This window comes from Diadema antillarum, unplaced genomic scaffold (assembly GCF_040938485.1).
Source record: "Diadema antillarum isolate AM-2024a unplaced genomic scaffold, OU_Dant_1.0 seq00000204_RagTag, whole genome shotgun sequence".
NCBI classification, from domain to species: domain Eukaryota; kingdom Metazoa; phylum Echinodermata; class Echinoidea; order Diadematoida; family Diadematidae; genus Diadema; species Diadema antillarum.
The window spans coordinates 346,635-371,480 of NW_027271263.1; the positions used below are offsets into that span (position 1 = coordinate 346,635).

General features: G+C 37.8%; 1 protein-coding gene across 1 annotated transcript; it reads right to left on the bottom strand.

Moving 5' to 3' along the window:
• Positions 1–23,155, bottom strand: LOC139728869 (alpha-tubulin N-acetyltransferase 1-like). Its single transcript, XM_071639805.1, has 10 exons — positions 23,000–23,155; positions 21,158–21,221; positions 18,843–18,934; positions 13,566–13,737; positions 10,772–10,873; positions 8,466–8,574; positions 7,449–7,632; positions 2,264–2,403; positions 1,734–1,950; positions 1–1,010 (listed from the first exon to the last, which is right to left on the bottom strand). The coding sequence occupies exons 1-10, from the start codon at positions 23,089–23,091 to the stop codon at positions 707–709; spliced, it is 1,476 nt and encodes a 491-aa protein (XP_071495906.1). The 5' UTR covers positions 23,092–23,155; the 3' UTR covers positions 1–706.
• Between the last annotated feature and the right edge of the window lie 1,691 nt (positions 23,156–24,846).

Below are 24,846 nucleotides of genomic sequence, written 5' to 3' on the forward strand. Positions count from 1 at the left end.
ATCAGCATCAACTCTTTTGCAATTTGATGGATTCTCTGCAACGAATAATGAGACAAGTTAACTCAGTATGAATACTGCAGGATGTGGAAATGGAAATATTTGTGATATAATCTCAGTCTCCACCTATCAGCTGGACAATGTTCAATAATTACTGTACAGACACTGCCTTTCTCCCTCTCTCTGTCCAGTATTAATGGACACAAATTCAGGTGTCTAAAATCAGTATTATTGATCACTCCAATATTTCTTGAGGAAATGTGGTGAATACCATCATGAACGCTGTATTAAAGGCCATGAGTGTCCATGTGTAAAGTGCTACATCAAGAAAAACAGATGAAGGTTTTCTTCACTACTGAAGACTTGCACACTCATACTGCTCACTCTCATCCATGCATGCAAACTCAATCAGGCGATTCGTTCGTTTCATCACTAATTTGAGTAATCTTTATAGAGCACAGCTTGATTTGAGACTCTTGTACACACAGACCAAATTGCACTGACACGGAGTGAAACAATGTGAAATTTCCAGAACTATGCGCCTTGTGTTGTGCAAGTGAAGACTGTTAGCACACTGCAAAGTCGCCATGTAACATATGCTGAGGCCGACAGAGATCTCGGAGCACACTGGAAGCCATTGGATGCGCTGAGTCCTGGTTGGTGTCTCTCAGAAGGGAATTCCCCATCCCTAGCCCACCTGCTCTCTTCGTCAGAAGATGCCATGTGAGCTCCAGTGCTGGTTCCGGTACGGTGACTGCCCCTGTTTGGAAGGGCTCTGGTAGGCGGAGCCCCCAGTGAGGGGACTGTTCTGACTGGTGGGACTTCCCCTGGTCTGTCCTCCAGGGGGAATCCCCATCACATTCCAGGAGGAATGCATCACTTTGCTCTGGGGAGAGGTGTAGCTGATGACATAGTTACCCGATGGGTCCAGCGATGTGGTACCAGAGGGCCCTGCCTGCTGTCCATTGGAGATGGTGGTTGATGCTGCATTGTTTGCTATTTCTCTGTTTTGTCTGCAAAGAAACATTGAAATGCCTCCTGTCTTAACCTATGATTCAAAAGATTATTTCAAATGTGTCGTTTTGAGATACATACCATTAACCACTTGGTACAAATTAATCATGGTATCTGTAATGATTTGTTGATGTATTTCCAGGGAGTTGTATCAAGAAATTCTACTAAAATGAAAGAATGAATACAGAATATACGTTCAAAATGAATATCATATCAAAATTACCAAACAAAGCTAATAAAAATACATTACCTCATCAAAATCTGATGTTTAAAAGCTATGCTGGAAAAAAACATGTCATTTTCTGAACTTCTTGAGTGATGATATGCAAGATGTGTACAAGAATGAAGTAGCAGAATATCCTTTGAAACTAAAAACTGCTGACGTCAAGAGAATTTGCTTCAAAGTAATGGATGTCATCTTAAACGATTTTTACTTAATTAAGGAAGAGAAGTTTGCGGTAACACCATGTGTACATAGTCCTTGTAGGGACCCTTGCTTGGCAGAAGAAGAGTCTAGAAATAGGAGAGCTACAGAGGTAAGCAACAAAGGGAGAGTGTATGAAAGGCAAGAAGTGACAATTAAGGGGCAGGTCGTGTGAGCTGGAAGTTAAAGAAATTGTACTAGTGGAGACAAATAAAAGATCAAAATTTGAAAAATATATATCAGAAAAAAAGTGATTTAGAATACAAAGAGATTAAAGACACTTTCCCATAAGGCTAACCTGTTATTGTCAGCAACCCTAGTACTATTTGGTGAGACCTTCAGATGACCATGCCTGTCCTGGGTCTGTAGGTGGGTGTTGTAGGATGAGAAGGCACCAATGTGTCCGAAGGGGGGCGTGGCATTACCCCCGGTGGTCTTGGTTTGGGTGCCGGGGGCCGTCTCCCTCTGTGGAGAGTCCCAGGAGTTTCGCCGGTACTGTTCACCAAACACCAACCCTGGGTGGTGACACAAACAGAAAACACACTCAGGTCAGTACTTATCATCATCACTTATCTCTATCTGCTTAACAAATCAAATTTACATGACAATGAATAAATTGTGGCATCTCTCTATGTTTGACTTTAGGCCCTTTCATAACATTACCATATACCTCCCCCCGGGTCAAGAGGGACATGGTGGGTAAAAAGATCTTGTCCTAGGACACAAGCACTTGGCAGGATGTCCTCCATTTCAAAGGCAAGAGTGTTAAATCCACTATACTACAGTGTCCCCACTTACATTTGTATTATTGATGGGACCATGTTATACCTTGTGCTGGGCTGCCTACGATGGGAGAGCGATTCAGCGAACCTCGTCTTCCTCCGCCACCAGCCCTCCCTGGTGGTGTGTTGGATTGTGCGTAGCGGCTGTAGCTGTTGGCCTGGGCACCCATGCCTCGAGAAGATATCCTGGTGAGTTTACACACACATTGTCATTACTACAGTAGAAGCTCATCTGTATTGGAAATTGAACTGAAATTGGTGTTAATTTTTTGATCTTAAAGGACAAGTCCACCTTCATATACATGTGGATTGAGTGAATGCACCTATATTAGTAGAACACATCAGTGAAAGTTTGGGGAAAATCGGACAATCCCTTCAAAAGTTATGAATTTTTAAAGTATCTGCGTAGTCACTGCTGGATGAGAAGACTACTACAGTGTATGATGTCATATGCGTACAACCATATAAAGAAAATAACTAGAAATGTCGCTATGGCGACTGGTATGCCTCCGCCATAATGCATGATTCTCCTAATAGGTCTATAGTACATGTGGACAATGTGTGATTACATTTTCACAAAATTGGCAAAATATTAAAATGACATGTTTGTCACAAATGTATTGAATGTTCACCTTCCTTGACCTATGTTTAATTGGATGAATAGGAGAGCATGTATTTGGGGATTTAAGAACTTTAACTTCGACTTTGACCCTTTCATAAGTTTACGCACTTGAGTAATTTTCAAGGTATGGAAAAAAAGTGCAATTTCTGTATTGAACAGTAAATTGTTATCATTTTCATCTGGCCTTTGATTCATAAGAGAATCACTGTCAGGCAGAACATACATAAATATATACTAAGTTTAAAGATAACTTGAGCCACTTCCGAGATATGGAGAAAGAAGTAAGTTCAGCACTTTCACTTGATCTTTGACCTTTTGACCTTTGACCTTCTTGGCAAAAAAAAAATCCAAGAGAATCTCTAGTGGGTTATACATGCATACATCAAGTTAAAGAAAAAATTAATCCTGCTGGCATTGCATAAATATAAGGAAACTAGTAAAATTTTGAAGTATTGCCCTTGACCTTTGACCCCTGACCTTTGACCCCATGAACCCCAAATTCCCTAGATAACCACTGCCAGTCAGTACATGCATATATACTTTGTTCCATAAAAATACAAATTGTACCTTGAACAATTTCCAAGATAAAGAGAAAAAAGTGAAATTTTAACATTTTACTTGACCTTTTGACCTTTGATGTTTTGACCTCATGACCCCGAACTTTCACCAGAGAATCTTAATTGGGTAATACATGTATACACTACGTTTCAAGAAAATATCTTCAGGCATTGCATAGATATGGGGGAAATAGTGAAATTTTAAGTATTTGACCTTGACCTTTTGACCTTTGACCTTGAGCATGTGCACCCAAAAGTTGATAGGCACAACTTCACCCCCTAATACACATACATGCCAAGTTTCATTAGGATACCTCAAAAGGTTTTGATAGTTACCCTGTCCACAAAATTCATTACAGACGGACGGAAGGACGGACGGACGGACGGACGGAAGGACGGACAGACGGACAACCCGAAAACATAATGCCTCCGGCACCACTTCGTGGCGGAGGCATAAAAACAGAATTTCACAAAACTTTACTTTTTGAATAAAGTGCACATTTTTTCGACTTGTTACTGACATATGGTTAAGGGTAATATTATTTCCCCTGCCTTCTGAAAGAGGTAAGTCAAGTGTTCTTTTGTTATGCGAGAAAAGTGAAAATATGTTGAATTTTCTTTATTCTTTCTTTATATCGTTGTACTCATGTGACATCACAAGCTATAGGGGCTATTCCACGGTTACTCACGTTACACTTGGAGAAACCTTCACTCATTCCTGGAGCTGTAACTCCCTTATTATAGATATGAACCAAACAACTTTTTATCACAACAAAGTATATAGTCTGACTATCCTTTGTATAAAAACAAAACTTGAGAAATTTTGATATGCTCCTGGCAAATCTTTAAAATGTGTCGGTTACTCACGTTACACGATTTGGACATGCATAAAATGAAAAGTCGACAAAAGTGAAAAGTGTCCTCATACCAAGCCTTTATGAAAGTTAATTATATCCATTTCAAAGAAGTACAGTAGGGAGACAAACTTTGTTTATAGTATGAAAAATAACAAACGCATGGTTTTTTCTTGGGGTGCAGATAAGGTGGTTACTCACGTTACGGTTACTCACGTTACATTTTGTCCATGTATGGTCCTCAATATAAATGTCACAAAAAAATTAATAATGTGTGTAGCATTCAAGTTTCTTTTTCTGAAATAATGTGTGTAGGATATCAGAGACCAGTTTATGTTTAAAGATAACATTCTGAGTAGGTTTCCTTTTCTCTTTTACTTTAAAATTGGACAGTATATATGCTATTTATGTATTTACTATACTGTATGAGATCTGGCATGGGCTTTGCAAATGGAAAAACTCGAAAACAAATGCATTCAATTTAATTTCTCGCCTCAGCATCAATTACAAAGTGTAAAAAAGAACAGCAGTAAGTATAAAAAAATAGACAAACATAATTAAATACTATTCAGATTGGCTATACAATAGAACCTAGACATAGACTCAAAATCCAAATCAAATGTTCACATTGAGCTCTCCTTTCTTGATACTGTCCATGTCATTTAACCTGCATTTTGACTATCCAGCTGATATGTGTTTGTATTGAAAGTTAAAGTGTCCACAGTTATTGTCAATATTGATAGCTGGTGCATCTACGGTAGTTTTTTTCTTTAAACATCTTCTATTTCATGTAAAAGATTACAAGGGTTGGGCCATTTCCAATACATCCCAACTTGCTCCATTACAGATACAGTGTAAAATATACTTGATATGTAGAACTTTGAAATTACTTCTCCAGGATACATTTTTCTGTCTTACTCCACTGTATACCAGTCTCTAATAGATAGATGGGTTCTCTTGTGCCTCCTCTGACTCTGGTTAAACTTGACTTGCTGCATTTTGAGATCTCGTTAAAATGTATTACATTTAGGGTTGTTATCACATTTAGGGTTAAGGTGTATTACATTTAGGGTCGATATTACATTTAGCCTTGATATTACATTTAGGGGTGATACACTGGGTACCAGCACTGTCAGAGTTCATGATTCTTATGAATCTCCACCATCCTTGCACAAATTGCACTCATTCATCCAGCGTGCTCACTTACGTGTAGGTTCACTATGTACACAAGAATCTCTAGATCTCTGGGAGCTCATGCAGAATGGGACATGGTGATGATACTTTGTGAAGAGCACTAATTTCCATGATGAAGTTCTTGTGATATTTACTGTACGTATCTTAAAAACAAACATTGTGGGGAAGCTTGTTTGAAAGTTGGACATGATCGAGACAAAGTTCAGTAAATTTTACTTATACTTTCCCACTTTGACATCTGGGAACACCTTGTAGAAAAGAGCATGCGTTTCCAAAATTGACAATGTCATGTACCAAGCTCATATTTTTTTATCTATTTGTTTATTTTTTATGAGGAAAGAGTCACATCAGAGAGGGGTACTCTCATTTCACTTTTAATTAACCAAAAATAACTTCAGAGCTTACCATGAGACTTAAAATTTGCCATCCCACAGTAAATGTTACCTACATATGTAAATTCATTATTTTTGCTGGTTACTCACGTTACAAAATGGTTACTCACGTTACAAGGTTACTCACGTTACAGTTTTTCTTCATCATTTTTATAAAGATTAGTACTTTGTTGTGATTTTGATCGTCATCACCTTGTCAGAGTTTGTTTGAAGGAAGAGAATTTCAAATACCACCAATTTAATGTGACGAATTTTTCTCTCAGAAAACAAAGTCAGTTTTTTTGGTTACTCACGTTACATCGCCTAAGTGGGTTACAATATTTATTTTTGAACGAGTTCTACAAAATTACTTGAAAAGCTGTTGTGTATTTTAGGTAATTTGAGTCTTCTAAAATTCAGAAATGAATAAACTGGTATGATGTTGCAATAATGAAATGGTAATATGCCATATTCCATTTTTCTCTATTTTTCTTGTATTTTGGTACGGAATAGAAGTCACAACTTTCAACCATTTTTCCCCAAAGTAAACGTATGAAAATTAACTTTTTATTTTTGGTTCCTGAAAATATCATGTATGAAGGACTAAAAATGAAAATAACACAGAAAAATATTGAATTTGAATTTTTAAGCTCATGTCCACCAACCTGTGGAATAGCCCATAGTAGTCTTCTCATCCAGCCTTGAGTGAGCAGAAACTTCAAAAATGCATAACTTTTGAACGGATTGTCCGATTTTCCTCAAACTTTCAATGATGTGCTCTACTAATGTTGCTGCATACACTCAACCCACATGTCTGTGAAGGTGAACTTGTCCTTTAATACAATATATTTACCTCCAGAGTGTTGCAGTTGAAAACACCAGAGGTAAATGTCTTCTATTGAGAATAAAACTTTAACATCAATTTCACACATACTGTCATGTTTCTTCTATGTTCCACTGTTGCTATTCAGCCTAATATTTCCAAACATGTCACCATTTTTGCATTGCTGGAACCTAAATGTGTGAAATATGAGACACTACTATCTCTGTTGGAACAGCAAATGAGTGTAAGTGTTCAAGAATATGCAACTTAATTGCTTTCAGCCATTGCATACATGAACACAATACACTGGTCCAGTTAACATAATTCATTCATTCATTCGTTCATTTTTCCCATTTCCAGCAGAAACATAATTATAATATTTTACAGGAGTTGAATGCATAAAGTACATCACAAAGTATAATCAAAGAAATGTATAAGCTTGCAAAATAATGAAAGTATATGGAAATGTGGGAAATGGGGAGGAATGCAAAAAAGCAATTTTCTACATAATCAATAATGATTAATCAAAATTATGTAGAAAAAATGAATTGGGAGATCAACTTACGAATATGAATGGATCTTCAAGACGGGCAACATGATGATGAGATATCAAGCAATCACACCAATGAATATGTGAAACATGCAAGTAACATTGATTCAATAGCTCAAGTACTTGATTTCCTATCATAAAATTCACTTTATAAAAAAGATTATTGAAGTTGGAAATAACTCCATATCTTGCAAGTTCATCCATCATGTCACAAGTATTTTAAAGACTCGGTCTTAAAATATACATCACGCCTGACTCACTCTAGTCCAGTCAGCTCCAGACCTACTCCATCGTTGGATCCACCCGACGACAGGGACCCCCTGGAGCCTGGTCTGACCTCCCTTAACACCTCTCGTTCCTTCCTCCTGGTGGTAGGGGAGGAACCAGTGGCCCAGACACCGGCTGTCGTTGCATTCCGGTGTGGCTGAGGTGGAGATGGTTGGACTGAGAGTGCAGAAAGATGGGGGGGAAAAAGATGATTGTTGTTAAAACCATAGTCAAAAACTTCAACTGCAGCACAGGTTCATTTCATTAATGATGATTTCTTTTATCATGGCTACTACTAAAACACTGATCAATTCAGTGCTTACAAACTTTACGTCGATATAGGGCAATTTCTCAATCAGTTTCAATTAAAACTATTTCAGCAGAAGAATTTCATGAATTCGAATAATTACGCAGTACCCGCTGCATGCTATAAGGATTAGAAGCAACACTTGCTGTCGGGTGGAAGCTCGGTGGTCTAGTGGAGATGACGCCTGTCCGGTGATCAGGAGGTCGTAGGTTCGAATCCTGCTCGAGTATGTCTGCCCATGATTTCTTTTATCATGGCTACTACTAAAACACTGAGCAATTCAGTGCTTATTTACGTCGATGTAGGGCAATTTGTCAATCAGTTATTCATTTTTGTTTTCATTGATACACTCATCTTCATGTAGCAGCTTTGGACTACACATTTATATCGTCAGCTAAGAACCAGAAGGGTGCTACCGCGTTCTAAGATTTGAGCATGAATAAAAACAAAACAATCAATTTTCATGAAATGAGAAGTTGAGTTAATCAAAAGTGGGTAGATTTATAAGCATTGTACCAAATACCGCATTAAATAGTGCTCTTGTGGTTTGATTTTTAAAACTTTACTGAAAATGAAAATAATCTAAAACTGACAGCATGATATAGAGGAGACTGAGCTCTACAATGTGATACCAATAACTCAATACCCCCAATATTGTGATCTTCTGGTTCTCAGCCGATGTTTTGTACAATTGGATTCTCACCCATTTTGTGGTTCGGTGGGACTGGGGGCTTCCCCATGCCACGCCTCCTACAGTAGCTGGAGTCTGGCTGGTTGGTGAAGAATCCCTCAAAGATGACAAAGTTGTTCACCTTCAAGAAAGAACAAGAAAACATCTAACCTTTAAAATTCCTCTCTTTTTTTTTTCCAGGCTTAATGTGACAAAGTGATGATGCACACACACAGAAAATGGGTCGCAAAATGGCAATCATTTTGACTATATTTTGATGTAGGCTCTGTAAACCATAATGCTACTTTTATTCATTGTATTTTTTTTCAGACAGCTCATTAAAAAAATGGGTTTACACCATAGAGATGTATACTAATAATATACTAGAGCGCGGACTGCGTGTGGCGCGTACGCAGTGCTCGTGTGCCGAGATGAAGAGGCCGCGCGCCATCTTTGTCCGGGCAAAAACAAGCATCGGTCCGGGCAGCGCAGTAGTGGTGGACACGTGAACACGTATACAACAAGCGCTCAAACACGTATTGCCTTTCAGCAAAAAGATGAGGGGGTCGGAGATGAGAGAAGGAAACAACTCAAAAAATTAAGTTGCTAGCAATCTCTTATTATGAGTGGTAAAGAAAATGAAAATAAAAAAAAAATTACTTTATTCTCAACGAGGTAATACTTTCAAGCCGACCAACACGACCATGGTCCATGCAATACAAAGGGTTCTCTTGGTCTCTAGACTGCCGGATGCCCCTTGTGATACAGTATACTGCGTCAATTTTTGTATTTTTTTTTTTTTTTGCAGTTATATTTTTTTTTTCTGTATGAGGGGACTGCATTCTATAGTCCTATCTGTGTATACGAGTGTTTCATTGTATTTCTATTTTTTTTTTCTGGTGGTGGTGGAAATGAAATAAATCATTTTTATAAGTACGTGTAGGCATATTGGTTCCATGACATATTGATGTTCAAGCTCGAAATGCTAATGTTGAAGCTTACATAAACCCTAACCCAAATCATAACACCCACGGTGACCCTAATCCTAATCCTCACCCTGCCTTTCTTACAAGAACCAAAAGCCCAATCAGACCCATGATGGTAATTCTACTTTCAGAAAGATATCAATGCCGGAGCATATGTCCTGTCACCAGGCATATATTACGTATTCTGAGCTTTTCTCACACTATCTTAGTGAAATTAACTGCTGGTATAGCAAAGGGTGGAGGAACGATTTTTTTTTTTTTTTTTTTTTTTTTGGGGGGGGGGGGGGCTCAAGGGCCAAATAGGACACTTAGAAATGAGCACTTTTTTAACTTAAAAAGGGGAGTTTTTGTTTTTGTTTTTGTTTTAAATGGGGCAAATGCCCCCTCCCCCGTTCCGCCGACCTTGCATATAGTTATGTACTGTATTAGCTATCTATATTATAGTAGCAATAGATCGAGAATAGCTGAGGGAGGGCGGAGTGCCCCTGACGAATTTTGCAAGACCTTTTCTTTTTCCTTCTTTTTTTTTTGCCTTGAATCAATCTGTTTAACACACACTATAAATGTAATTTTAGTTACTTGTGAAAGGAATCTCCGCTCCCCTTCTTTTCTCCTGTTTCTACATCCAAAAGCAGCACATGAACCAGGCATTTTGCAACATAGATCTATGCTACTTTAAGTAGAATTTGCGAATTTAAGAACATTTTTCGATTTCCAAACTCCGATGGAGACCTTGGCATAGATGCCAGCCTACTGCCGTTGCATCCCGTCGTCGATCTCCCTGCATGCTCCGTAGCGCTACACGTTATCGGTACGGTCGCTAGTCGAAATTTGCCCGGACCAAAATGGCGAACGCCTCCTTCTATCGGTCACAGGGATTTTACGGAGTCCGCCCTCTAGTGTTCTTAGTATACATCTCTATGGTTTACACAAAGCTGCAATTTTAAGGTTTTGCTTGGTTTCCCTGTTATTCAGCAAATTTAATCACTTTATTGATGTATTAAAAAATAGGCATACCTTCAAAAAGTAAAATTTGTTCTTGAAAACCAGAAAGACTTTCATACGCTCGCTTTACATCTAATTAATGTAGCTGGATTCCATGAAACAAATCATATTCCATATGAAAAAGGTTCTTCAAAGACCTCATTCACAGATACAAGGCTTGTACCTTCCCCGTGTTATACATATCACAAATTGAATAGAAACAAGTCTACTTCTTCATGCTGATTGAGAGGGTGTCTTTAGAGCAGACTCTGCATTAGAAATGGACTAACTGTTTCATCACTTTACTGATGAAAAGGTTGATTTAACCTCCCAATCCACAGTGATGTAATCAAAAGTAGTCATACTAACCTGAGCTATGGTTGCCCTCAGATTGTAGTGCTTGGTGAGGAATGACAGGAATTTATGTGATGGACGGTCAATTGCAAGGTGTTGGGGTTTCACACCCTCTGCCTGTGAGCAAAAATATAGATAAATACACAATTTAGTCATACACATTAATCAGTGAACAGAAAAGTGTTTTAAAGCAATGTGGATTACGGTCATAAATGAAATAGATCAATCACAAAAAGAAAATGACATCATGCAAATAATTGTGAAAGCAGTATTCCACTATATGGAAGATTTCAATACCCCATTGCCTACTGCAACAAGGTTGGCCCTGTGCACAATCTATGGCTTTCAGAATCATGAAGGAATTTGGTAATCACTCATCTCACATACACTCTGTATGGGCGTCAATTCAAGTCCTACCATATTTAAACATTGATGGGACAAACTATAGTCCTTCTTACATACACATGTATACCCAGTACATCCTAAATCTGCCCTACATTTGTAGTTCCAGACAAGTTGTGCACAAAGCCAGACCCAACCAAGCACTGTGGGAATAGCTCCCAGGGACTATGGCACCTGCATCCTTCAATATTTCATGGCATATTATAGCTTAGTGAAAAATAAAGAAATATAGCTATTTCCATCTTGTGGCATTTATAATTGACTGGTGTTGTAGGTATTTCATACTTTTTTTTGGGGGGGGGGGAGGTGGGGGTTGGTTTATTTGCCTTGTCTCTGATCTTACCTCTTTGCATGCTAGACATATTGCTGCTCTATGGGATTTGTGTGTATCATAATTATGGTGCAAAGCTGCAACTTTGGCAAGCTAAGAGTTAAAAGGACGGATGGGTTTGATCACCTCACCTACCCTACATGTATGTGTCAATGAGATAGTGTCATGATCAACTCATAACTCAAAAAAAAACCATTTCAAATACATTTTCCATGGTACATTGCACATGACATTGAAATCCGAAGTTACAAATAAATGAAGACCTATGTTATTTAGAAAGATGCCTCACTGGCAAGGTTTGTTTCCGTTTTTGTTTTTGTTTTTCAAGGCAACCACTGGACTACAAAATAGCCCAGTAATATTCATATGGTCAGAACTTTAATTACATGTGTCATTTTGTGCAAATTCATACTGATCTGTGGTTTTTGTTTCACTGATTCAATTCCTTGATATGAGGAAGAAAGAAATGCCTGATTATCCTGGCTTTATCCATGTAAATACTGACTTGTACTACTAGTATTCAAATTGAAAAAACATTAAGCTGAAGCAGACACTGTATATGCCAAATATTTAGCGAGTCTAAATTTTCCCGAATCGGGACTTCCCGAAGATTTCGCGAGTGGTTAAATTTGTGATCATGAGGTACTGCACTGAACGGAGAAGTGTATGTATACGTGTATATGTCACATTCACATCGGAATCAGAGTCGATATTTTCATGTGTCTTTGATTTCACGAATGGCACCTGACTTGCGAAATTCGCGAAAAAATTAAAACCTCATGAAATATTCACCGTATACAGTAGTTCACTCTCACTCACTGTTGATAAATCTGTTTTTTGCTTTTTAACTCGTTGAGGACAAACTGATTTTGCTACAAGACGCATTTCTCATAGACACCTGCCCGAGTATACTCGGGACTCGTCCTCAACGGGTTAAACTTACAATGTACATGGACTCAATCACACTTGTTGACCTTCATCCATTGTAAGAATTTATAAGCAAAGCAAGTGATAGGGTGATGCCTGACGCCACTGACTATACACAAACAAAACCATTTTCTTTTTTAACTTCCATGGACCGAACCAAACTCACTGACCTTCATCCACTATTAGTAAGAATCTATAGCAGGAGGTGGCAGGGATGCATGAAGCCAGTGACTATACGCAAACAAAACATGCACAATACAAATGGCCCATCCCAGAAAGGGTCTGTCACAAATGAATGTCTACCCTCAGGGCTTGGACAGATTCACAATCTAAATGGTATGGGAGACACCCATCATGTGGTAAAACTCTGAACTATTACTTACAATGAGTTTGCAGAAAACAAAATACTGTACAAAACTGGAGACTTTGGCACAACAATTTTTTTGTAGCTGGGACAATCTCAATGCATTTGCCTGTTTCTATTAAAGCCACTGATGATAGTGTTTGTGCATAATTCAATTTCTCAAAAGATAAAGTATTCACCTGTTATTTGTACAATGGTTCAGTTGGGGGCAAAATTCATGAAAATGTCCACCCCGTGATATATTGAATGTTTAAAAGTAATGAATGCTCCTCTGGCTCATTTTTTCACATTGTTAAGCTGTTAAAGCTCTATCAGACAGTATTATCTCTCTGATAATAACATTTTATTTTTAAATGAGATTAATACAGAGAGTGGTTACTTCCAAGAACCATCTCAACATATCTTAGGGCCATAGTGATTTTGATTGCTTTTTTCCAACCCGGTAACTTTAGGGAGGCGCACCACGAAAAGCATGGCATCGTATCCTTGTATTTTGCTTGTTTTTTCTGTTTATCTGTTATTACTTGTATTGTATTCCAAATGCTGAATGAATGATAATAATAATAATAATAATGATAATAATAATAATAATAATAATAATAATAATAATAATAATAATAATAATAATAGTAATGATAATAGTTATTATCATTATTATTATTATTATTATTATTATTATTATTATTATTATTATTATTATTATTATTATTATTATTACTATTACTATTATTATTATTATCATTATTACTTTTCAAAGCATTGTTGTTGTTCATAACAGTACTCACCTGAAGCATGTGAGTGAATAGCGTCTTCCCGTATCCTTTTCTTTGGCACGATTCATGGACGTAAAAATCAAGGACACAGATGGGCTGCATCTCTGTCTGGTTGCCATGACGATCCAGGACAAACAAGTTCTTCTTCCCTGTCTTCAGTATCCCAACCACTAAACCATTGCCGCTGTAGAACAGATGGGAGATAGGGGCATAATTACAGCAGATCACAAAAATACAGCCTTGTGCAGCTCTTAAATTCATGGAAATCACTCTAGGTCTATCTTACTATTACAATGTATACTAAAAACCAGAAATATTCACGGCATGAAACTTTCAAGAATTGTCACTGGCATTTAGTGCATTGTATGGACAACTTTTGCATGCATTTTACTTCCACGAATCTTGGCTCCTCGCAAAATTCACTTTCATGCATGCTAAATGTGGTGTTACAGCGTGCAGTGAAAACTGAGTTTAAGTGTGGATTTGTTTAGTGTTTTCTTAAATTTCAAGACTGATGTTCTTGGTTTCTGAAAACCTTTTCATGTTTCTGATTATGTACCCCAAAAATAGCTTTGGATTCATTCCTGCCTATGGAGATGGCCTTGTATCAGTGCAGCCAACATTCACATTAAAATATAATGGAGAGAGTAGATACATATACTAGGGGTACATGTGTATGTGTGTTACATGCATCTCAGCAGTTGTAGTTTCCAAATCAAGATGGCTTTAATATTTCACTGTCTGGACTTGGAGAGTTCATTTTTGAGGGATCAGCCTGCCCAATGACCAGGAAAACATGCCAGCTCTGGTTGTATGATACATTAATACATGTAACTCTTGCTAGATTAGGCGAACATTTGTGTTGCCATGGATTTAACCATGTTCTATGAGTACATTCTACACTTTAAATACAGTATGTATCATGCGTGAAATGTGGTCTGTCACTTGGTAACAATCAGTTCCATGGGTAGCCACTGAAACTCATGATGCTGTATCAGTGCAATGTACAAAGTATGCACAGAACTGAATAATATGATCATAAAATGTTGTATAATGTATCGCTAATCCAGTGTAATTAGCATTGTATTCTTGGCATCCTAGAGCAATTGTGGTATATGAGTCTCTAATAATGCACCAGGTGAAATTGATTTTCACTCCAGCCACTGTTTGTTTGGGCGTTTTGCTGTGTTTGTTTGTTTTTTCATGAGCATGCAGTGTTTGCAAATCAACATTATAGTGGTGACTCAACGTACAGTGCAGTCATTGTCTACTATTCAAACAGAATACTTTCCCAAATGTACTTTTAATATTTGTTTTGCTTTCTTATTTTTTCCATTTAATAGTAAACCACATTTTAAAGGACCCCAAATATGAAATAGAAGAGTAACACATTGCAATACATATCTGTACATGGTACTACCTATAGTACAAGTCTTTACTATGACCTACTGTACAAACTGTATCACTCACTGTTGGCATTACAACAAATTCTGAGTAATTCCAGAATGAAAGTCTCACCATTAGACAGCAATTTACCCAAATTACAAGACCATCGTTGATCTTCCATGACTAATGCATCATTAGAACACCATCTGACTACACCCATGTCACGCATACAAATCGATCACTCTGCACTGACAGACTCTATCACCCTTTTCCCCATGTTTAGTAAAATATTCTTGTACTGTATAAGCCGTTATTTTCACAAGGGTTTAATTTTCATGAATTCAGTGAATCATTGTTGGACCGCAAATTCAACAACACACGAAAATGTCACAATACACTGGGGTAATTTAGTGCAGCTTACAAGAGCCTCAGCATCAATTCACAAAAACAACATCTATAGTGAAAATATCTGTACGCAAAAATAACTGCTTAAAACAATACAGTAATAAACAATATATTTTCACTGTCCACTGGCCGGCATCTAAAGCTAGTCTGTTGAGTTACACAGTGTCATAATGCATGAAATGTAGATTTGACTCTGAAATGCACAGTCACTGTAGATCCACCACAATTCACAGGAAACATCATAAATATCCATTCTGAAAAATCAAGCAGCATTTTAATGTCAACACACAGAAGGTGGTCTGGGGACCTACACTACCAAATGTACGTATTTCTGACTCTGTAACAATCCCAGAGCAGTATGTTTAGCATAATGAGATTATGTTCTGAGTGGAATATTTGATTTGTGGTCATCTTCAAACATGTCACTGCACACATACTGTGTGTCTGACTGTCAATCTTCGCCTAACCTGAGATTTTAGAACAGCAGCCTGATACTGTAGTTCTCTTGGCATGCTCATGCATTAAACAAATCTCACGATTCTGCACGCAAAACCAACATCGCATTGGATTTTTTTTTATATATATACTGTGAAGAAAACTGAAAAGAGGTAGAGCGGATTGACCCTATAAAAGTGCAGCTGAATTCTCACTTTCTCTTCTTAGTCTACATTCCAGACCAAATTTTATTTTGTCAGCTTACATTTCTATCAGCCAACATCAGCTATTTGAATACGAAGAAATCATGATGTTGTACATATATGATATTAAAGAAAGTTTATATTTCCAACACTGTTATATAAACGAGGATCTTGTATGGCAAAAAAATCTTTTCAAATCTATCAGTGTTTTGGTCCATTGGTTTTTTTTTTTTTTTTCTTTCAATGCTAGCATTCATTCAAATTGTATGACCAATGTTTATTGGTAATTAAATTTAATCAATATGAATAATTCGATTCAAATTCCATAAAAGTCCACTACTGTATAGTCATGGGTATACTGTACATGTGTACATCATGTACAATGTACCTTTCTTTTACTCTCTAAACACACACACACTACAACGTATGTACAGTACGTGTAGGCCCAACATATGTACATGTATGTGGTACAAATGAACTTAACAAATCATCATTTTGAGATACAACTTGCAAGCTATAAAACCAAGATTACAATTCAGAGAAAATGTCAAAGTGGATACTTCCTTGCGACAGTATTTTTACACTATAAGCTAATTTCAGTTTAAATCCAGGATTTTTGTTGTTGTTGTTTTATATTTCAAAGATGAGAATATTTCTGTACATATAGCTCTGTGTTTAGATGTATTTCCATACTTCCTGAACATACAATGTATTGTACTTTCTTATTTTTGTTCTAGTCCGAATGGGCATGAAAGTCACAATTTTCACACTTACCACATAAACAGTGGTAACAGAGTACACAGTTTGCAGGAGGACACATGTGCATTTGTACAATGTACATTTACCATTAATTTTAAAGACTGCAATTTGTATACACTAAAGCGTTGTACACTGTAAGATGTACCCACTTCTATAGACTTCTAGGAGGTATGGAATGGTACGAGAGTCTGAAACTTCAGACTAATTTCTGATTATTCACACCCTGCCAGCTAGCCAGTGCAATGTACGTGAGCAAGGCTCCTAATGAGTCTATGCCACACTGACCATGAGTGACCAAGCATAATCAAGGCTGGACCAAGGGAAAGGGGATGGGGCCGGAGAGGGAAAGCTCAGACAACTGAAAGGGAAAAAGTGAGTTATATTGAGCTATCATTATGCATTCAGCGAAAAAGGCTGCCTTGTCATATATGGTAATTAATAACTTACTATGTAAAACGGGATGATCGAGTGACGTAACCCCAAACCCTCTTCTCCTAGAAATGTCAATGTACAAACTGTACCATATAATATTGCTGATGTTAAAGACCTCAGGTCAGGAGCACTACAGTTGTAGTATAAGGGGCATGGTACACTGTACTTCTATTTTGGCATCATATATTTCGGACACTTTTTTTAGTAATCCCTAGTGGTAAAGCATGCAATGAGTACAAGTATTTGCATAGAGATTTTCCTCTCAAGATATCACATACAGTTATCCAAACAGGATAAAGGTGGGGATTTCACTCAATTTACTTTGGTCAGAACATCATGTGTGTGGACATAAAAATCACAACTAATTAGTGAGATTCAAATCATGATCTGTGCATCACTAAAATGATGGGACGTGGCACAATTTTTTAGGGCAAGGGGGCTGGAAGGTGTGGGGGGGGGGGGGGGTTCAAGGTTCATTGAACCCCTTTTTTATGACCCCCCCCCAAAAAAAAAAAAAAAAAAAAAAAAAAAAAAAACAGGTTCTGCAGCCCCTGTAAAGTGTGACCATTACAGAATAGTTACCATTACTTGCTGTGCAAAGTGTGTATGAACATTCTGCAAAATTATACCCGTATCTTATATCCCATAATGCAAGGCATGCACAGGAGAAAAGTCAAAGCCAGACTAAACTCCAAGACTCACGTGAGTGTAGTTTGGTCTCACTTGAACTGGTGCAATTAGGGTTGCGATTTCTCTATGTAAACCGCTGCAAGTTGGATCTTTCTTTTTTGGCTGTGTACATGTACATGTGAATATTAGGGCAAAGAAAGCTTGAAGAGCCTAATGCAGTCTGGTACCATTCTACAATGAACCGCATGCATGGCTGAATAGGAGAATGAAAGCATCAAAGTAACAATACCATTGAAGGGAAATTCTGAGAGGTACAAGGAAATGAACAAACCAGCTCTCTGTGCCTTTAATAAACTCACAACTTATTGACTGCTGAAAATGTCAGGAATTTGCAAACTGGATTGATGCTAACCCCTTTTGCATTACAAAGGAAAGGTGATACAATCTAGTGCAAACTATACAAAATATGAAATTTTATATGCAAAGAATGGGGCAGAAATAAACTTGAGAGGGAGGTAATGAAAGAGTTATAAACAGAGAAAGAGAGACATCATAGTGTCAATGTACCTCACTAATATGTCCAACACCTACATGTAAAATATTCCCTAAAATTAACAAAATATCCTTAGATAGGCTTCTACTCTATGGATTCCACTCACAGAAGAAAGCCAGAAACAAACCATCTCAGAAAATTTAAAAGTTGTGTGTGTGTGTGTGTGTGTCTGTGTGTGTGTGTGTGTGTGTGTGTGTCTGTGTGTCTGTGTGTTTCTTCATTTTATTTACAATGAGGATGATGGTACAGAGTAGGCAGGTGCAGTGGATAAGAAAGAGCATGATTGTTCTACGAGTTTATGCAGCACACAAACAAATCAATGGGACATGTTTTCATCTATTTTGTTTTAACATACTGTACACATTGTACAGTGTACATGACAGGGTATGAACTCCCGATGGAAGTTCATTCTATGAAAGTTAATTTTGCAATGGACCCGAGATTGAAGTCAAAGTTGAGAAGAAGACTACGTAGTGTGTAACTTACCCATTAGCCTCTGAATCTTTCATGACGTAGAGCCGGTTGTCTGAGAAGCGAAGTCTGTGGGATGTGGTGATGACATGATTGAGACCCTGGGCCTGCCCATGGAAAGCAAATGATTTATTCATAGTGTTTCATCTCTCACAGTTGAAATTTTCGCGGTGTTGAAATTTTCGCACATTTCGTGCAACCAGAAACTAGCACAAAAATAAAAGCAGGCAAATATTTTTGCTTGCCATACATTCCTGCGCGTGATGTCTTGATTCCGCGGAATTAAAATCACGCGAAACTCTTCTTACCCGGCCAAGCGCGAAAAATTAGTCGCGCGAAAATATCCACTTTTACAGTAACATTTAAGTCCATATTTCTCATACACGAATATTGCTATAAAATGCTTCCAAGAAAAATAATAATAACTCAGGCACCTACACAATAATTCATTTGAACAGGATCCTACAAAATTTATACTTCGTTACTCAGAATCTTATAGAATTTGGGTATAGAATTGTGTGAAAAATGTCACACATCTACAATGTATATTTTTATAATACAGTGTAGTTTATAAAACAAAAATCAAGGGTTTTTGAAGACTGGAAAGCAAATCTTATTATAGTCAATCTTTGCTACCCATTTCTATAGAACACCCTGGATTTGGAAATGGCCTCATCAATGGAGTCTTTAATTAATGAGTCTCATTTAATGTCACATTATAGTCCCCTACAATGTACTATGTTCTAAATTAAGAGAACATTGTATGTCATTTGACAACATCATTTACCACCGACAGTGCAATCTATGGGTAATGACACCCAATGGAACACTCTCTCCAATTTAGCAGATTTACAGATTAACAGTCTCTTTGGATGGCAGGCCTTTCAATACTAAACTGTTCTTCATAATTTAGTGTGATGTACTGTACTTTAATACACTAGTGCAATAGCATGGTATTCAGTGTTAAAGACTGGCATACCAGTTTAATACCAATGAGTACTAAAATGTCAGCTTTGTTGACTTTTATTCCTGTGATGTCCTGCTGTTACAAAGTTGAAATTATTACATTTTGACATTTTCATTTATATTTTTAGCAACTCATCTAACAGTTGTCATCTATAAGAGAAGAAATCTATGAACAAAAAAAAAAATATTTAAAACAGTATAACATAACAGAATTTGATATGACACTGTCTGCTTTAAATGTGTAATGTACGCATGGCTTAACAAAAAGTACAAAAGTTTTGTATGAAGGTAAAAAATCAAAGAACAAATGCAAAGGTCAAATTTGTATGCTGTATAGAATGTAAGGCCCATTTTCTTCTTCAATCAAGGCCGATTTTACATCAAAGTGATCCATAGGGCAATTTTGAGATGATTAATGAAAAAAAAAAGTAAAATGGGGTGACTCTATTAAAGCATTCTGTACCAACACACTATTTCAATGTCTGTCTATTGTAAGTTCATTCAAGAAAAAAAAATAAGATCAGCTGATATTGCAAATTTTTGTCAGAATCATCCTTGCTTCTTGGAGGAATTCTCCAAGAAAGAGGCAACCAAGCGAGAGAACACATTGGATGGCTTGAATTTCCTTTATAAATGCACTTGTCAATTGTACACCTGTAGTCCCAACCCCCGTGTACCCAGGAATGGCCGGGACTTGCACCGAGATTAATTTTTAGGATGTTAAACAAGTCGCAGTCAAGTCCCCAAAAGGCCAGGCAATATTTGCATAGAAATTTTTGGCCAAGTCCCCAACAGGCAGGCCAATAGTTGAGTAGAAATCCCCCACCAACTTGGACGAAAGTTCCAGCCATCCCCGAGTACCAAGGGGTTGGGACTACCATTCTTGGTATCACCAATACCTTGATGCCGTACGCAGAGCAGCGTTTTAGATGCATTATGGGATAGCTCAGGGGACAAACTTGCCCCAGTTTTGGCTGCACATGCACTTAGATCAAGGTCTGTCTTTATCATGGGGCATTTTTTGTTGAAGATTTCTACGCTTTCCATCATGTGAGCAGCACATTGAAGCCTTGCAGTAGTGAACCATGACTCTAGTGACTGCACATCAGTAAAATTTAGGAACTTTCAACTCTTTTTAAAGCTGAATTATAGCCAAGAAAGAAGGAATAACGGAAAAGCAGACAAAAAACTGCATTGAATCATACTGTATGTGAAATGCAACGCACATGAGACAACCGGAAGCAACAATGGCACCGAGGAATCCCCCAGTTCATCTGTGACAGGGCTCCTCAGCGTGCACAGAAGTTTTCTGCCCATTGGCGATACCAAGAAGTGACAAGTGCATTAACTGGTTACATGCTTACCTTTGATGATGCTTTGCCCATCTCATCAATGACTCTCTGCAGATTAGCCTGGTGGTCTACATGGCTGCATCAAGGAAGGGTCGGAGAAAAACATTAATAGAAACAACGCCAAGCCACATGCAAGTTGACATCAGACTGATTTTTCTGCACATATTCATTTCTGGTGTGAGTGGTGTTTAGATTTTGATTCTAGAACCAGGTTTTTATCAGTAAATTATGGTCTTTACTCTTATTTCTACATTGAGTGTCTTACTGAAGTTCAGAATTAACATTAAGTTTACTAATTTTTAGTAGACTAAAAGCTAAAGCAGGCTGCCCATGATTCAACCAAGTTAACGCCATCTAAAATTTGCCCACCTGCTACATATACAAACATATCGTCTATACAATGAGATGTGCTTTTGCGTAGAACCTAGGGCATGGGAGGTTGAACCTTACTTGGTGCAGTTGCTTTAACTTAGTTAAGAGGAGATCTACATCAGTTAGTTAATACTACGACTACTACTTACTAGACACTAAATAGGTCTACTACTAACAGTTAGTTACAAGTAGTACTAGAGTAGCAGACCCAAAGGTTATTTAGTAGTAGTCTGGTAAAACGGGCAACAGAAATTTTTTTTTTTTTTTTAACTGGAAGAGGTACCAAAGGCCTCTTGACACTGCATCACAATTTTGTATGATGGACAACTACCCTCGTCATAATAATCAATTTTATGCAGAAAATTTGCAACCACCGAGAGGACCAAGAGGGGGGGGGGGGGGGGTCAAGTTTGCAGCACCCCACACAAAAATGTCCCCTGATTTCTTCAAACATTAAATTTTGCAAAAACCAAATATTTTTTGATGGTCCAACTAGTTTTCAGCTTGTTAGAACACATTATTTGGATTCATCATTATCTCGATCCTTCACGATTTAATAGTTTTTCAAGATCGCATGTATTTCATCAATTTCCACCCATTTGGACATGTAAAACAGCGCTATGTGTGTAAATCCCATATAAGGGGTGCTGCAAACCGGACCCATCACCGACATTTTGGTCACTGTTGCAATCCTCAAAACTGACAAAGGAAATGAATTTTAGAATATTTAACACAGTTTATTACACGAGGAATCCCACCATGCCAGGCCTCTTTTCATAATAAGATTTTGTATAAAGATACAAACAAGGGATGATAGTGGTTGCCTAGCAACAGAACAAAATCTTAACGTTTTGTTAAAAAAGTCATACTTTTTTAAAAACAGCGTGACACAGACGGTTTAAATCAAAATTATGAAGGCCATCATCCGAGTTATTTCATGATTCTGGTATCAAAAGAAAGCTCTTCAGTTGCTCTTCAAATAAAACAATTTAGAAAAAAAAAATACCCTTCTACTTTTGAAGATATGGTTAGATATTCCTAGGGGTGCCTCAAACTGGACCCCTGCAGCAAACTAGTGCCCCAACTCTCAGTAGGGGGTTACTAGGTCTAATATTTTGCTAAAACTTGAAAATGAAATCGATAAGAAAGGGCATGTTTTATGGAACATGCATGGAAGGTCACACATAGAACTCTTTCCAAAGCAGACACTGAAAAGTACATGAAAATTTACTACAGTAGTACAGATTACTGTACTGGCTGCAAATAGACCTATAGACTATAGTATAAAGGCTAAGCTGTCACTAGTCAGTGTCAACCAAAGTCACAGTCAGTGGTAGGCGGCGCCGGTTTTAGCTATAATTATAAAGTAGCCGCTGCAGCTGCAGCCTACCAACAAACACTTGTCACTACGATTTTGACACCTTCCCGGCCCGCCCGGCCCGGCGGCCCGGCGATTGCCCGAGCGTATCTGGCTGCACTCACCCGTGTGAATGTGTGCGATACGGACGTAGATTCCTGTCCACCACCGTTATTCTCTCACCAAAAAGATGGTTTATATTGAAGGGGAAATTCATCCTCCCTGCTCCCAGAGAACCAAGAGATATTCAGCATTCGAATGTAAGGCAGATGTAGAGAAAATGTCCCCTTATAATGGTGGCACAGACGGCCACTTTGCGTCTCACCATCGGCTGTCTCAGAAGAATTTTCGTCGTGAAGAAACAATCACACACAGTAACGAAAGTGCACTTTGGATTACACTCACCGCGCCGTGTTTTCCGCGCGCGGCCGCGGATGGTAGCAGAGATGGCACAGCCACATTAAACCTGTTAGATAATTTTGAGTGCAAATAATCTCTATGGTGCATGGTGCAAACAGCACCTCCCTGGTGCAAATATTAATTTATTATCCACTGACTGGGGAAGAGGACATCGGCAATTTTTTTGCAATGGCGCCTATTGTCAGCAACTGCAGCTCCCATTGATTGTTGTTCTTGATTTTTCAGATATGCTAAGCATCAAACGTCATCTTCATCATGTACAGTGATGCTATCAGGCAGATTTGATAGCAACATTTTTTTTTTTTTTTTTTTTTTTTTTTTGGGGGGGGGGGGGGGAGTGGGAGGGTAAGTTGTGATGGAACATGTTTATGTTGCCCATGCATGGAAGTGAATTCCATACAATTTGCATTTTCTCATCATTACATGCTCCAACAGAGCTTGAAAGGCTGATTCCTACTGTAAATTTGTACCAATTCCCAGTATCATTTCATCATACTTTAATATTATGTACTTCATGTTACGTGCACCTATCTATAAAACTGCATCTCTTTTTGTATGTGATTGTGTTTAAGTTCCCCTTTAAGGAGAGTCCACTTTATTTAGTAGTTGTACTACAACATGTACTACAATCCTGTGACCATCGTGTGACAACAAAAAAAGGACAATGGTGCCAAGTGTGATGACCTCAAGGCGCAGATGGTGGCATTCAACAGCACACACACCATTTCTGTGACAACTAAACCAATAAGGCTGCATCACCACTGAACGTTTTGATATAGGACGAATCGAAGATACAACTTCATTTCTCAAGCGCCATGTGTTTGATCTCTCTCTCTCTCTCTCTCTTGACCTCTCTTTCTCAATCTCTCTCTCTTTCCAGCAAATTTTCCATGAAGGTGGGTTTCTTTGTTCCATTTCACGAATATATACATGAATTTGCATATATGCATATAATAACACAAGGCAGTGTCCTATGTCAAACCACCTGACACCGTTTCATGAAAATTGTAAATCTCTGAAAATATCAGGAAAATCCGTGGTTTTGTTTTGCTGAGAAGGTCTGGTCACTGACTGTTGCTATGGCAATTATCAGTGACTGACAACTTAGCTACAACTTTCATGAAACTGCACAAGTGCCTAGCTTAATTTTAATAAGTCCCCTTCTCAACTTTTGTCCTAAGGATGGTGCTTGCTGGGAGGTGGGAATCTAAAGAGTTTGTTTGCAAAAACCGATAAGTCCATATTTGCCAAACGGAGATATTTGCGATTAAAGGTCAAGAAAAATACAGAGAATAATAAGAAAATTTTGGCTTCTTTTGACCATAACTTCAAAAATGTACCTTTATTATGTAGTAACCAATATATCATTTAAAAGGTATTATTTTGTACTTTATGACAGAGACCGTACTTCAAAATCTTCAAAAATGGACTTATCGGATTTTGCAAACAAACTCTTCATCTCTTCCCACCTAGGCATTCTCATAACATGTTAGAGCTCCCACAGAGTGTAATACCACTGTGCACAGAGACAGCAAAAAGACTGTTGTTTTTA